The 16259-nt window shown below is 36.9% G+C and overlaps 1 protein-coding gene across 2 annotated transcripts in view; it reads right to left on the minus strand.

Annotated features, from left to right (window-relative positions):
* Positions 1-16259, minus strand: part of PLA2R1 (phospholipase A2 receptor 1) — a 145422-nt gene that overhangs the window by 35048 nt on the left and 94115 nt on the right. For both annotated transcript variants that reach the window (XM_072612131.1, XM_072612130.1), the window contains 5 exons: positions 11248-11450; positions 8385-8530; positions 5579-5663; positions 1403-1535; positions 156-191 (listed from right to left, as the gene is read on the minus strand). In XM_072612131.1, coding sequence (XP_072468232.1) covers positions 156-191; positions 1403-1535; positions 5579-5663; positions 8385-8530; positions 11248-11450 — 603 coding nt within the window. The remainder of the gene's footprint in view (positions 1-155; positions 192-1402; positions 1536-5578; positions 5664-8384; positions 8531-11247; positions 11451-16259) is intronic.

The following is a 16259-nucleotide window of genomic DNA, read 5'->3' on the forward strand; positions in this document are numbered from 1 at the left end:
TAGAAATAAATTATAATAGTAGTTCCCATGAACATTTAACTACATCACTAACTTTAAAATATGCTTAGTTTTAGAATGGTAAAAAGGAAGTGCTGATAATGACAGAAATGGAATAATTCATAACAAGATAAAGAATTGCTAGGTTAATGGCTTACCATGCATGTACCATTTGGGGATCTTTGGTTTTACATCTGCAAAGGAAAAAAGATGATTTATAAATAAAAGGAAAATAATTATTGAATATTTTCTCACAAGAGGCATTTCATCTAAAACAGCTTGAATTTAAAAATAATTTTCATTTCAGCTTAAAAATGCTCTTACAATCAATTAATGGAAGTAATTTGTGATACTTGACATAATATATATGTATATATGTATATACATATATATTATATCTATGCAGTGCAAAACATTGCATACTTGCAGATGATGCGTCTGATGATACCCACTAACCATGTAGATATATTATACACAAGAAGATGTTTTTTAAAAATGCCAACATGACATAGACCTGTAAAGCTAGGTCCCAATTAGTGTGAATAATTTATCCTATGGAGTGGTCTCATTATTTGAATTTGCATTACATATAAATTCATTGGGTGAGAACCAATCATCACATTTTACATGATTGTAACTCAAAATAATACTCAATTTAACATATGCGACCACTCAATGGAATTCATTATTTGTATTAATCAAGACGTAACCATATCTGCAGAGGCAATTTTTCTACAATTACAGCAGAATATTTTGATAACTTGTGTAACAGACTGAATTCTTGAATACCAGTGACATCTTTTTTTCATTTCCTTTCTTTTAATGCAAATCAATTAGGGTTAAGTGACTTTTCAGGATCACACACAGCTAGTAAGTGTCAAGTATTTGAGGTCACATTTGAACTCAGGTCCTCCTGACTCCAATGCTGGTGCTGTATCCACTGTACCATGTAGATGCCCCTCTCATTTCCTTTTAACTCTCAAAAAGCTATCATGCCTCCTTTCTGTAAAGATATACAGTGCAACTAATTAAATATATTCAGCGGAAACAAGTTCAACATATTGTTGGGGTCTTTTTGTTGTTTTGATTTGTATTGGACCTGTAATTTTATTGGTGTGGGAAAGTTCCTCCACTGGTGCAGATCAACCATTGGTTTATCACTTGTGGTCTTAAATAATCTCCTGGGGAACTGAGAGGTTAAGTGACTTGCCTAGTATGTATGAGAGGCAGATGTAGAACCTTGGGCTTCCAACACTGAGGCAGACTCTTCATACACTAACTCCCAGAGCCTCCTGGCTGATGAGTATATAAAGCTTATGTATATTAGTCCCACATCCCTTTATCCCTGGGGGAGAATAAGAAAATGCACCATATATACACGGACTGAAGCTCTTTATGTTTTTACCTCTTGGTATTTTACATATCCATTCCCGTTTGGAACCACACGGCAGGGGTAACAAAGTTTTGTTTGCCTGGTACACAGCACAATTTCTTGTATCCTCTCCAAAATAAGTATTTTCTAAAAATGAAGCAACAACCTGCAGCAGAGGAAGGTCATTACTCCTTAATCACGATCCCAAACAAAAGTTTTAAGTTTTTTTTTTCTTAAAGAACCATCACTAGAAATAGTCATTAAAATTTTTTTGGAGAGAAATTCAGAAATGTAGAGGTAAAGTTTCAGTTAAAGTCTGCTGCTCCCCATGATGAAGAAGCTGCTTAGCAAAGTAGACGCTGGTTTTCTAAAGGAACCTAGTGGCCAAGTGTTTTCCCTTCTCTTGAAGTTGAAAATAAAAATAAGTTTTGTATATGTGTATTTTATGAAAACCTTTAGGATTTTGTTACATAGGCACAATTGGTTATAGCCTTGGGATTTCTAGCAGTTTCTGCAAGAAAACTCAAGGTGTTGTCAGATTTGAGTAATACCTTTGATGTAAAGCCCTTTGGGGCAAAGCCCAAGATTTTATGCCACTAATAACTGCTCTCTAACATCTAGGTAGTTTTAATCTTGAAAATATATAACACTTTCCCAAGAGAGATCACATAACCTAGAAATGAAGAAAAAATCCTCAATAATTTCCCCACACAACTATGAAATGACAAGATTCCATTATCTTGTCAAAACAGGGGATGGTCCCAAGATAAAAGACATACAAAATTATTGATAGTTGATAGTACAAGGGTTTTTAGCCAAAAGGCCATTTGCTGACTGAGGTAAGAAATGACTAAGATGGAACCCTAAACTCACATGTTTTCCATTCCCACACATAAAACAATTCACCAATTTAAAAACGACAGATGTTTAGAGAACACATGTTTTGCAGTTCATTGTGCCCAGGAAGAAGAGGTGGATTTGAGGGTTATATCTTTTTATCTCATTTACTTTGGGTAAACTATTTTATTTAATTTCATCTGAATTATTTAATGTGTTTAATTTGTTTAATCAAAATAGTGTTTATTACCTAAGTAATAACAACATTAAGTTTTAACGTCCTATGACATCAGATAGTGAGTAGTAGAAAAAATGTTAGAGGTGGAGCACTGCATAGAAGGAAAAGTTCTTATTCTGATATCTGAGGATCTGAGTTCAAATCTTGCCTCCAGTGAAATTACCTGTGTAACCCTGGGTAAGCCACTTAACCTCTTACTCCTTAGCTCCCCATATGAAAAATAAGGGGTTGGATTAGTTGGCTTTTCAGTTGGCTTTTTGCTCAGATTTTATGACCTCCATTCTGCAGATTTATAAAGTGAGACTCAGAGGGGTTAAATGCCCACAACCAAGAGTTAGCATATAAACCCAAGTCTCCCAATAATCTTCAGTATTCACTATACTATGCTGCCTTTCACTACACTTTTTCCAAATACTTTATTGGCACTCAATATTTAATTGTGCTGTGTATCCTTTCCTTTATGTACATATTGCCTTGTTGCAACCATTCCAAGCTGTAGCTGTGTCTTCTATCATGATTCTAGGGCAGATGAAGAATCTTGATCGGATATTAGTGATCATATAACAACTTTTGCAACCTAATGAAATAAATACATACATAGGTAAAATTCCTATGTTTAAAAAATATGAGTGTGATTTCAGAAAACTGAAAGTTAATATAATCCCCAAAAGCTTAGCTCTTGAAAGGTATAAGATTTGTCTAAAAGAAGTCATGTTATTCAGCCTGGTCAGACCTGGTCAGACACACTTAAGATAAAGAAGAACAAGAGAACCCAGGGAAAGCTTGGGATGAACTCTCCAATAAGGAAGACGAGTTAGGTCTAAAGGAAGTCAGGCAATGCCACCAAATTTCAATGGGAAGGGGACTCAGAGATTATATCATCCAAACAGTATCTGAGCAAGAATCCCCATCATGATACTCCCCACAAGAGATCATCCAGTCTTCACCTGAAGACCTCAAGCAAAGAACAATCCACTACTTGATAGGGCAACACGTTTCACTTTTGGACAGACCTAATAGTTCAGAATTAGAGCTGATTTTCATAATTTGTGGTAGTTATGTCCCATTAAGTCACTGTGAACAATGAATTAGTGAATACTGAATCAATGATCCTCAGAGAAATACAGAGTTAAGTTTCTACAGGCCTCTGATAGCAACATTTACTTTTAGCACTTTCTGAAGTGGACTCACATATAAATTGGTGAATTTTACTCTTCTTTCCTTTTATTTTGGGTGCATTATTGATTCATTAACATTAAAATCATGGCCAATAGTAGTATAACTCATGCCTAAACAAAGCTTATCTAACATATTTTTTTTTTCTGTAAGGCACATCACAGCCTTCTTATACTTAGGAACATTAGACAGCACTTCAACACTACGCTTAGGGACCATTTTAAATAGTGAAATTGCCAACAAGAGGCACAAAAATGTGAAAAACAGGACACTAAATAGACTGAAAAGAACACTTGTTTACAGTATGAAAGCTGAGACAAGAATGCAAAGTATAGCCTTATTCATTCTCAGCTGGGAACTTGCCTATTGGATAGCTCAAAATTTTTGCCACCGCACATGTCTGCAAATGATCACAAAAGTGCCATGAGTATTGATTATGGGTTTATAAATAAATTTTAGTTGAACAGATGAATTTGCCAATATGGAATCTGTGAATAATGAGCATTAATTGTATTTCCTTAAAGAGCCTTAATCCTACTCTTAATAATTCCTATCTGTTGCTCCCGATTCTTCCCTCTGGAGTGAAGCAGAGCAAGGATAGTGTTCCTCTTCTGTGCAATGAGCTACAAGCTATATGAAGACTACGGTATCTATCATTTAGTATAGAGCTCCAATGTTCAAACCTGGAGGATCCTACCCATCAAGTGAGATGGTTCTTGTATTCTCTAGGCTTCTGATACTCATTGAGATTGTTTAAGCATGGTCCCATAATTGTCTTGCTTGCTTATATGTTTGGCCTTAGGCTGACAGAAAAATCCCAAGAGGAAACACTGTAGGCTGGATTGGATTCTTACTTGTTTCTTTATCCTAACCTACATATTCAATTTTGGGCTCCCTGAATCCACCCATAGAATAAAAGGTGTAGGTCATGGTGCATCTGACTAGGATCTCCACATTCCCAGCCTGTCACAGTGTGATGGCAAGCAAATTAGGATCTTTTGCTGTTTTTGTTTTAGTATAAAGTGCCCCTGATTGAATCATGTGATTAAAGAAGATCTTCCCCACACATTGATTGGCCTGCCATTGAGGGAAGCTTGATTGGGGAATTGTTTTGTAGGAGGTTCCTAAGAACCTTTTGTTTTTTCTATTGAGGCACTGGGTCAGAGAGTCATGCCCTCTGGCTCTAAAAAGTGTATAAAGACTCAGAGGGTGAGGTTTTACTTTGGGGCTTACTGACCAGAAGTGTTTTGTTTGACCAGAAGAGACTTTGGGAAGTCCCTAAAGGAGTCCCCTGGCTTTGAAAACCCAGATGTTGGTTCTTCCCTCTCTGGTAACTATGCATGCATGGTCAGACAATTATCTGTAAATCTGTGATGTATTGCAGACAGTTTGGAAACTTATCTGTTGATCTTTGATTTCTCTGTATTTTCTCTGAAGTTCAGGGTGCTGACTTTTTCCCCGGAACTAAGTGAATGACATATGTGCTTGATCAAAGTGATTGTTAACTCCTCAAAAGTTGCCTTTCCTTTTATAAAAGCAGATTAAAGAACCTGTGATAGCAGGCCCCCCTGTGTATGTTGGGGTGCTTAATGATACACACAATTATGCCAGGGTTCAGTAGGCAAATGAGAAGGTTCTAGCACCATCTGTTTCAAAGTAATTGTTCAGTGTTTTCAGTTGTGCGTAACTCTCTGTGATCTCATTTTGGGGTTTTATTGGCAAAGATACTGGAGTGGTTTGCCATTTCCTTCTCTAGCTCATTTTACAGATAAGGAGCTGAGGCAAACAAGGTGAAATGACTTGCCCAGGGTCACACAGTAAGTGTCAGGGGTCAAATTTGAACTCATGAAGAGGAGTGTTTTTGAATCCAAGAACAGTACTCTACTCACTGTGCCACTAGCTACAGTTCAAAGTAATGCTCCAATCCAAATCCCACTATTCGATTTCCAAAAACTTACTGGAGTTCCATCAGACCATTCCCATGACCCTTCAGATAATGGGTTTCTTTTATTAAATCCAATCCAGAACTGTCTTTCTTCTGTCCTGGAGTGGGAAAAGAAAACAAAAATCCTTTGGTTTTTTGTCACTGTAATTTAATTGTTACATTAAGAGAATCAGAAAAAAAATACTTTGAAATTGCATTGACTAGAAAATATTATTTTAGAGCTATTGGCACAATTGCAGATCAAAGTAAATCAACCAATACATTTATTGAGGAATCAACCAGTGTATGACCCTCTATTATAAACATATAATTCAGACATAACTGATATTTTGAACTTTGCCTAATGAGCCTAGGCATGATTTTAGTATTTTGCTTTGGGGGCCACCTTTGGCAAGGTAGAATTAGCTGGAGGAAATGTCAGCCCATTCTAAGAATGTAGGATCATGACTTGGAATACTTATATATTCTGATAAAAGTTATTAACTATTTGAAAAGGGTTAAATGAAAAGGTAACTTCCATTTGGGCTTGGAAGATCTTTTTTCGGAGGGTCAATATTACTTACTATTTTATACATCTCTTTTGTTAGTCTCTCCAAAGGCTCCTACGCTCTGCAGCAATTAATGAAGATCCCAGTATTTAGTAGGAGATTCCAAAAAGGGTTTTTTGAAAGTAATACACACATAAGGATTTCCATAGAAGCCTGCATTAATCAAAGCCTCAGTGGGTTACCTCCGCACTCACCACTGATTTCAACTCCACACCCAATTATGTTCCTGCTCACAAGGCAGGGTACAGATATGGCAAGCCAGAGAGGGCTCAATAAATCAAACAATAAAGGCTAATTATGCAATGAAGCAGCTCACTAAGATAATTTTCAGAGAATAATTTTGCAGCATTAAATATTTAAAAGATTCTCAAATCCTGACAGATGCTTTATTTTCTTTAGTGCCAAGGATAAAACTGTCTTGAGGCTATTGTTCTCAGATATTTGAGTTATTCTGGCTGGATGGTAAAAATTAGATGAAAATTCTTACACCAGAGTTTCTTCCAGTATTGCTATGATTATTTCTGCAGTTAAACTCTGGAATAAGGATTGGAGGAAGATAGGAAGGTTGGCCTGTTGGGAGGGGCAAATCAAGTATATTTGCCCAAATGTCCTCGGTCAGGCCCTAAAAATCACTTCTGTAACTAAGTTAGTAGTTTTCCAGTCAGTCCAATAAATGGATGGGGATTCTTCATTTTTCCTGGAATAAACAGTTCCTCTAACAGTTCCTCTCAGCAAGTCACTTAATGTCTCATTGTCCTTAAACTGGGGATTGCTACCTCATATGGGGATTGGGAAAAATCTGGCAACAGTAAAAGGTTTCTGAATGCACAACGACCAAAAATTAATTAAAAGTCAAACGCATAATGAATCTGAGGTGTTTCTGGCAGCTCTTGCCTACTGCATCGAGTAACTTCACTGCAGCCTTGTTTCAGAACACAAAGCATGTGCACTTTGCACTGCTCATACCCTCAAGCCATGCAACTCCAACTAATCCTACTAAAGTGCTGGAAGAAGTTTAAGACTTGTCCTAGACTATAAATAGTGGGGTAGGTGCTGATTTGATTTGGTAGAAGACATTTCCTCACCATGAATTCTCTAAATCAATGAAATCATAGTTCTGATACAAAAAAGCAATTATCCAGAAGAAATCTGGTAAATACAAATATTCATATAACTGTCTTACTTTGTATTTTTTTAAATGCACACACATACACATATCTTTTGCCCTTTTAATTTATGTTATTTTTCTTTCCAATGGATTGTCAGATCTTTACAGGTAAGATCATAGTTTCTGACTTTTCTGTTTCTTTTATCGTCCCCTTCAGGTGCTGATGCCCATCAACCAGAAGATATTCTGTCAATAAATGCTTGTTGACCAACAATCATGCTTTGAAGAATTTGTGGTGCTCTACAAGCACATGAAAACTTTGTTATTACTGATTCAGGTTAAAGCCCCCTAGAGTCTGAACAGAGAGGAAAGAAAAGAATCCAAATACAAAATTTGGAACTTCTTTATTCTCTGTGTTATGGAAGGATGACTTTGTGAATTAGTATGCATGCTGTTCTATAGGATGCCACCATTCTTCTGAGTCAGTGTCTGCTTCTGACCTTGAAATAGGAGACATATCCTAACCCTTCCAGGAAAAAAAGCTTACTTTTTCCTCAAAAGGTATTATAAGGTTACCCTCGAGTTGTTTGACTAAGGGAAACTAGGCGGCACAATGGATAGAGCACTGGCCCTGGAGTCAGGAGGACCTGAGTTCAAATCTGGTCTTACTTACACTTAAGTATAAGTGACCCTGGTCAAGTCACTTAATCCCAATTTCCTCCAAAAAAAAAAAAGACTTGGTTGGTTCAGGGGACTAAGGACTGAGGCTGTTGATATCACTTCCTAGTTGTTTTAGTACAGAGGAGCTCTCTAATGCTTAGCAGAACATGATTTACTATTCATGCATGAGAGATTCACTTAGCTGACTCAATTCAAGGTGTTCTCAGTGACTCTCCATGTTGAATATCCTTCTCCTGCTATGGCTATATAAATCTTTCATTAACTGTTGAATAATGAATGACCTATAAGTGTGTCATTTTTTCCAATATACAACAGAAATCACCAATGGCCTAGCCTAAGAACAGGCCTCCAATTTATAATATAGATGCAAATTCTTATAAGAATACAGATGTAAATTCCTAGAGTACCTGGTGGAAGGTACCATCACTGAAAGACTGAAAAGTCATCTGAGAAATTTTCAAGATCAAATAATATATATTTACCGGTTAAATTTTGTGTGTAAAAGCTCATTCACAAAATTCTCTTCCTCAATATGAGAAAAGCTTGCAAGATGTGCTCCAAAATCTTCACAAAATGCTTCAGCCTCTCTCCATGTTCTTTTCATTAAGACTTTCTCACTATGGAATACCTGTGTTATTTTAAAAAAATGAGGCAACTTGATTATTTCAGGCATAGAAATAGCAGGTAACCTACTTGTCAAAAATGTGATAAAAATTTAACCCAGCTAAGGGGGAACTAATTGTGAGCTCACCTTGTAGAAATCTTCCAGGATGGTTAGTTAGACCTGATGGAAGGAGGGCCCAGAGACTAATTAATTAATTAAATTCAGGGTTGCGGTGAGAGAACATTGGTTGTTCAAACTGAGGCATTACAGGGGTGCTAAATCTTAGCCAAACAAACTGGTAAAGTTGTGCCTTTACACATTCTCTAGATTACCAATTCATCTGTTCTCATGATAGGGAATAAATTAGAATTGCCTTCCACAGTACAAGTTAGGGAGTTTATGCCCTTGGGGCACTGACATCCTAGCACTACAGACCATAGACTTCTGAGGCCATTTAACGTTGGGAGTCTCTTCAATTACAAAGGACTCAGGAAGGAAAATGTTATCCATATAAAAACTGATGGACTCTGAATGCAGATCTAAGTATAACTTTTTTTTTCACTTCCTTTATTCTTTCTCATTTTTTTTCCTTCCGATCTATTTCTTCTTTCACAACTGTGACTAATAGAGAAATATTTTTACATGATAGCACATGTATAAACTATATCGGATTGCCTACCATTTTTGGAGGAGGGTAAGGTAGGAGGGAGCAAGAAAAATTTGGAGCTCAAAATCTTGTAAAAATGAATGCTAAAAATGTTCTTGACATGTAACTGGAGAAAAAAATACTATTTAAAAAAAAGTTGGGTGTCTCTTTATCTGAATTCAGTATCCCAATCTGTCTTTGATACCAGTCTAGTCTAATCAGTCTTCCTGCCACCCCTCTTTAGACATTTTGCCTTTGTTGAGCTTGTGTTCCAACCTCTACGGATCACATTTTAATGTTCTCATCTTTTAATTATAATTCAAAATGTGTCTCCTTCCTGATTCACTCTAACTCACAAATACTCACCCTTACATACCAACAACTACTGTATATACTTGTAGGATCAACAAAATGTGAACTGCTGCAATGCTTTCCATAAAAGTTCCATTATTCTTCTTGTTATGTATATATAGACATCGTTTTGTTTCTAAGAATTTTGTATTTGCAAATGCTATTCCTTCCTCTGAGGAAGGTAAACAAATCAATATTGCTTGCTTTGGAATATATACATGCATACATATGTTTGTACAAAGCTATATTAATAAGTTCTTTCTTCCTGGTTAGACTCTGCATATAATGGGAGTGTATCCCCACATCTTCTATGGAATCTTAGTTAGTATTTCACACGTAGAGTCAAACCCAATTTGGAAAAAACAAATAAACATAAATACCTCTATAAGGCTTTTGAATCCTTACTTGAAGAAATAACCCATGCCCATTCTCCTGGCATTTCTCTGCATCCCCAGAATGTAGCATAGCTTGTGGGACATTGTAAGTATTTAATAAATGCTTGTTAACTGACTGATTGTCACTTGCTGGGTCACTGGCATGTATCCTATAAATGTTCATTTTCCCTTTTATAAAATTTACTTTTGTAGGTTTCCTTTTCTCCTCCCTCCTGTGGATGTTGGGTTAAAACATTATCGCTCATTTTGAGAGGCATTGATCAGCAAAGCAAGAAATTAAAACGGGTAGGAGAAAATAATTATCTACTCATTTTACTGTTAAAAACTGAATTAATTTGAGGATGGGCAAAACTCTAAAACCATTTGTAGAGGAGCACTTCCATGGAAATGGGTAGAAACATGTTTATGTGCATGTATTTATACATTTGCTGTTCAGTCGTTCAGTCATGTCCAACTCTTTGTAACCCTACTATCCAAGGGATTTTCTTGGCAAAGATACTGGAGTGGATTGTCATTTCCTTTTCCAGTGGAATAAGGCAAGCAGAGGTTAAATGACTTGCCCAAGTCACAGAGTTAGTAAGTATCTAAGGTCAAATTTGAACTTGGGTCTTTCTGATTCCAGGCTTAGTGATCTATTCTCTGAGCCATCTAGTTGCCTCTGTGTGTGTATGTGTGTGTGTGTATGTGTGTGTGTATAAATATATATATTTGTATACACATACACACATATATAAAAATATAAAAACATGAACATAAATTGGGTAGTCTTCAGGCTTCTGGGAAAGTTTAAAGTCTGCCCTTAATAGAATATAAGTTCTTTTGAGGTGAGAATTATTTCATTTTTTATCTTCCTAGCCCCAGCGCCTATCACAGTGCTTCCTGCAGAGTATATGTTTAATAAATGCTTATTGATTGATTGATTAAATAGCGCAAAATTGTACTGTCCTATAACAAGGCTTTAATTAACTTCCTTATGAATGACACAAAATCAATCTATTCTCATTTCCAGGTATTTTCCACTCTGGTCTTCTAATATTTCCTTGAATCTTATCAACATAAGGAACACTGATTGAGACCTCAGGATTAGCACCATGAGGAACCCTGTAGTCTTTGGGGAAATTCTGAATTTGACTTTGTAGCCCACACAATTACACCAGCTCACATTTATGGGGCACTTTATATCTACAATGAATTTTATGTGCATGATGTCATCTGATTGTAATTGACTACAGGAAGGGAAATGAATTCCTTCTGAATTTGTAATAATCACTTAGGTCTTCAGGAAACATGGATGAAAGGGGTTCAAACGTGAACTGAATTAATAATCCTAACAAGGTCTTTGTTTTTACCTTGTAACAACTGGTGAGACTGGGTTTTGATTCCCATCCCAAAAAGCAAGGATGAAAAGGCCACCTCTCTTCATGTTCAGTCTCTCTCCGTGCTGTCACCGGTTGTTTGCACAGGGACATTGCTTTAAATCTCCTGCAGTCTTTGACTTCCCAGAAACCAGGGGGATTCCTTCCCCGAATAACCACACAGCCTCCACTGTAGCCTAAAAACCAGAAAACAAGCAGATTTAACATCTGACTACAGCACCATTTTGTGCTCAGGTGAGACATCTCAGGAATGATGAATAACTGACATCCTGTAATAAAATACTGAGACAATAACAATAAAAATGCAAAAGAAAAGACACTCCATTGGCATGATTGCCTCATTTCCATCCCTCTCTGGTGAACAGAAATGAAGATAGAAAATTCTAAGAAGAAGGAATGTGGCACCTAGTCTCTGTTAAGCAGAAAACTCAGACACATATGGCAGCCATAGGAAAGGGAAGATGTTTTCTAACTGTAGTCCAAAGCCTTTTAGAAACTGAAGTGTCATCTCCCATATGAGGCTTTTCTTGATTCACCCCTAATCTGTTAGTGACCCCCTGAAATTACTTTATATCTACATTAAGTTTATTTGTATGTGCATGTGTTGTTTCTCCAGATAGAGGATAAGCTCCCTGAGGGTAACAGCTATTTTGTTCTGGTCTTCATGTCCTCAACTTCTAGCACAGTTCCTGGCCCACGTAAAGAATGCTTGTTGATTGACTGATCTTGCATGGCCACAACCAACCTTCAGAATCTCTTAACCATTCTAAATATTATCAGGCTTGATTTAAGAAGAGAAAGAAAGGTGGTAGGGCTCTGTTCTGGGAAGCCTTTGCTAAGGAAGCATGGTGGAGTAGAGAAATAATACCAGAATTTGGAGGTGGAAAACAACAGTTGGAATCCTAGCCCAGTAGCTCCTTATGTCACCTTACCTCTATAGAGCTGTTTCATTTGTAAAATGAGATGTTTGTATAAGATGACCTCAGATATCCTCCATGACTCTTAGGATGAATCACTGAATTTGAATTGGTAGAAACCTTATAGATCATCTAGTCTAGTCTTTCTGTTCTGTCAATCTAGCAACTGAAGCTGAGACTTGACCAAGATAGGATTTGAATCCAAATCTTTTGACTAGAAAGTCAGCATTCTTTCCCCTATACTTTGCCATCTCAAGAATTGATGAGCTCCCAGTTGGTAATATTGCCAAGAATACCCTAAATGGGGTGAAGTGTCAGTCATGACTGAAACGATAAAACAACAAGTTGGCAATAGCCTCCACCCCTTGGACATTAAACAGGACTAAAACATGTAATGTATTCTTTTGTATTGGGCAACTGGGTGGTGCACTGAATAAAGTTTCCACCAGGTGTCAGGAAGTCATCTTCCTGAATTCAAATCCAGCTTCAGACACTTACTAGCTGTGTGACCCTGGGCAAGTCACTTCACCCATTTTGCCTCAGTTTCCTCATCTGTAAAATGAGCTAGAGAAGAAAATGGCACACCACTCTAGTATCTTTGCCAAGAAAATCTCAAATGGGGTCATGGAGAGTTGTACATCACTGAACAAGAACAACTAGAATTCTCTTGTATTACAGTAATTTATGCAAGCTATATATTCATTAAAGTTCTAAAAAGACAGAGGCTGTGCCTATTCTAAACTCTACCTTCCCCAACATCTAGAACAACATGCTGTATCTGCAGAATTAGGGTACAACATGGGGAAGTGAAAGGTTTAGAGGGATAGAACAAGCCAAAATCCACTCTGTTGTTATGTTCCTTGAGTTTCAAATGTGTTCTATTCCATGGGCTGTTCACAACAAGGAAAATATTCTCCCAAAGAAGCAATGTTATAAATGGCAGCTAGATTCCATTTTCCTATCTCCATTCCTCCCCTCTCTCCCTCACTCAAAACAAAGTCAAGTGCAAGTCATGTCATTATTTCTCTGATGGCATGGTCTTCTTCAGCAATGAAGGATGAACACACACACAAACACACACACACACACACACACACACACACACACACATCCTGGAATGGTCTCAGCCCATCTTTCAAAGCACAACTAAACTACCCAGTTTTCCATGAAGTATTCCTTTATTTATTCTATTTTTTATTTATTAACCAGAAAGGCTCTTTCTCCTCCTTAAATCCCCTTAAAACAAAAACAAAATAAACCTCTTGAAAGGCACTGATCACATTCTTTTATTGTGTGTATCACTACTTAGTATTTGCACTCTTGTTTTTATCTTATTGGACCTTAGGGTCCTTTGTAAAGGCAGACATTATATCTAACACATCTTCATATACCCCATAATGCCTAGCACAGTGCATTGGATACAGTAGGCACTTGAGCAATGTTTGTCAAATTAAATAATAAATTAAAATTCGGAATGCACTTTTATGCTTTAATAACGTAGCAACATAAATTTTACAAACATCAAAAAACATTTGAAAATTTAATTACTTTAATTTTTAAAATATTAATATGTTCACTTTGTCTTGGTATTTCTAGCATTAGTATTAGTATTTCTAGTGGATGACACATAGTAAGTGCATTATAACTGCGTGATGATGGACTGACTGAGGTAGATAGAGGTTGTGTTTGTCCTTCATTCTTGAAGAGGACCATGACATCAAGATGATGACATGACATGCATGTCTTTGATTTGAGTGAGGGAGGTCTGCGTAAGGTCACCAGCCTCACTTTCTCCTCCAGAGTCATCTAGGTTGAGTGGTCTGATATTCATCAGGATAACTGCAGATGGGCCAGGACACAATGTGGGACCCAGACCATTTTAGGCTAAGGTCTTATCAGATTCTCACTTTGAGTGAAATACACCCATTCAATGAATAGGCCTCTTTAAGTAGTTACAGACTTGTCATGGGAGGAAGTTGTAAGCTGGACATGGATTTTTCTTTATTATGTCTATTTCTTTATTATGTCTATTCTTCCTTCAAAATTTATGACTTTTCTTTTCCTTGATTAGAATTCTTTATCTATATTATTCATAGTTATCAGTCATGATTAGATTCATAAATGGAATAAGGAGAGAGAGAAATGAGAGAAAGATTAGAGAAGGAGGTAAAATAAGGAAGGAGTTCAGAAAGGGAGAGGAAAAAGGAAAAAGGTTTTTCTAGGCAAGAATTAGAAGAAAAGAGAGAAGGAAGGTAATCAAGGAAGATGGGGAAAAGAGATTGTCTGAGGCAGAGTCAACTGAACTGTGGAAAACAGTGGAAATGGAGGATTTAAATGAACATGATACCCCTAGAGGGCACAAAAGAAGATGGTAAGAAAAAGGAGTTGAGTTAGACAATTCTGTTACCCAAAATTCAATGTTAAATATCCACCCAGAATATTTTGATTGTTAGCACAGAAAACCAGAGGATTTCATCTCAACATTTATAGACCTTTTTGGGGGGAGGATTGGGGAGGGGGTGAGACAATCAGGTTTAAGTGTCTGAGGTCAAATTTGAACTCAGGTCCTCCTAACTCCAGTACTCTATCCACTGTGTCACCTAGTTGCTCCTCATTTATAGACTTTTAGAGCAGGAAATGATCCTAGAGATTATCTAACAAAAATTCTGTTTTTACATACAAGAAAATGGGAGTCAGAGAGGAAGGGTGACTGATAGAATGTCATACAGCTAACAGAAGAGCCAAGACCAGAACTCAAGTATTCGATCACCTACTCCAGTCCTTTACCCACTGTACCTCATTGTCTCCCTAGATGTCATGCCCTCAATGTGGGCAGTTAGAAAGCAGAGGCATTAAGTATATAGTCAGCCATTTCTCTATATAGAGGATTTATAACTTGAAGTTTCTTCACTTGGAATATACTGGCTAAAATACATTCCCTAGCTAGATTGAAAGCCTTATGGGAAATGCTGAGCTGCTGGAGATATATCCTCAGTTTCATTATGGATTCTGGGACTTTATAGCAGAAAAGTCTTGCCTACATGTTGGAAGAAAAAAAAACAGAGTTTTTGCAGAGCATTGAAATCAGCAAATTTAAAATGTAATATACTTTTTTTGTTAGTCTTGCATTTTGTCTTACTTTTCTCTGTAAGACGGTGATTAAATAGCTTTGGTTTTAGACACTGTAGAAATCCAACTCATCTTCATTAGTGAAGAAAGGAGATGTTTGTAAACCACTATGAAGATGAAAAGTGCTGTATGAGTGTTATTGGTATTTTAAAGTAGTTACCTTAATGGAACATTTGACCTAAATTTTAGAGACTCAACCCCCAAAGAAGCTGTAAAGTGGTATAATAAAGGGAGGCTGGGCTAAGGGATTTACAAACTGAATTTACAATCTTATATCATGGTGATGCTTGCAAAGCCAAATGAGGAGCATAGGAGCTAGTAAGTAAAAAAGTCAGGAAAGTTTCTTCTCTTGGTTTAAAGGATATTTCTCAAGTTTGATAACTCCTTCAAGAAGAGAAGAAAATCTAGGGAAGTCTGGACTGCTGTTTGTAATACTAGAGCAGCAGTGGCATCCATAGTTTTCATTCAACTTTCTTTCTTTCCCCATCCCTTTCATCCCATACTCCTCTAGGTACTCAACAAAGAGGAGAGGAAAGGGATAGACAATATCACGTAGGCGAAGCAAATTTTAGTCATTTTGAAATGTTAGAATGTAAAGCTGGACAAACTACTTACTCCATGACCTAAACTATATTCTCCTTTTTTATGTCATAGCCACAGGGCAGAAAGTCTGCCTCTTCCCATAGGTCACTGCTCATATTCCGTAATGTGAGAGGTACCTGGAGGTCAGTCTACCCCTGATCCTGCCACATGTGCCTGAATTTCTGCCATTAAAGTGATTTCTTTGGGTTAGACCATAGTTTATGGCAGGTCTTTGTTAAAAATACCCAGGTTTCTGGGAAAGGCAACATATTAACCTATTAACAAAATAACACATCCAGTTGTTTAGCTCTCCTTTTAAGTCTGAGAGGATTTGGAACATAAGACAGGTTGTTTTGA

Source organism: Notamacropus eugenii, chromosome 5, assembly GCF_028372415.1.
Source record: "Notamacropus eugenii isolate mMacEug1 chromosome 5, mMacEug1.pri_v2, whole genome shotgun sequence".
Classification (NCBI taxonomy): domain Eukaryota; kingdom Metazoa; phylum Chordata; class Mammalia; order Diprotodontia; family Macropodidae; genus Notamacropus; species Notamacropus eugenii.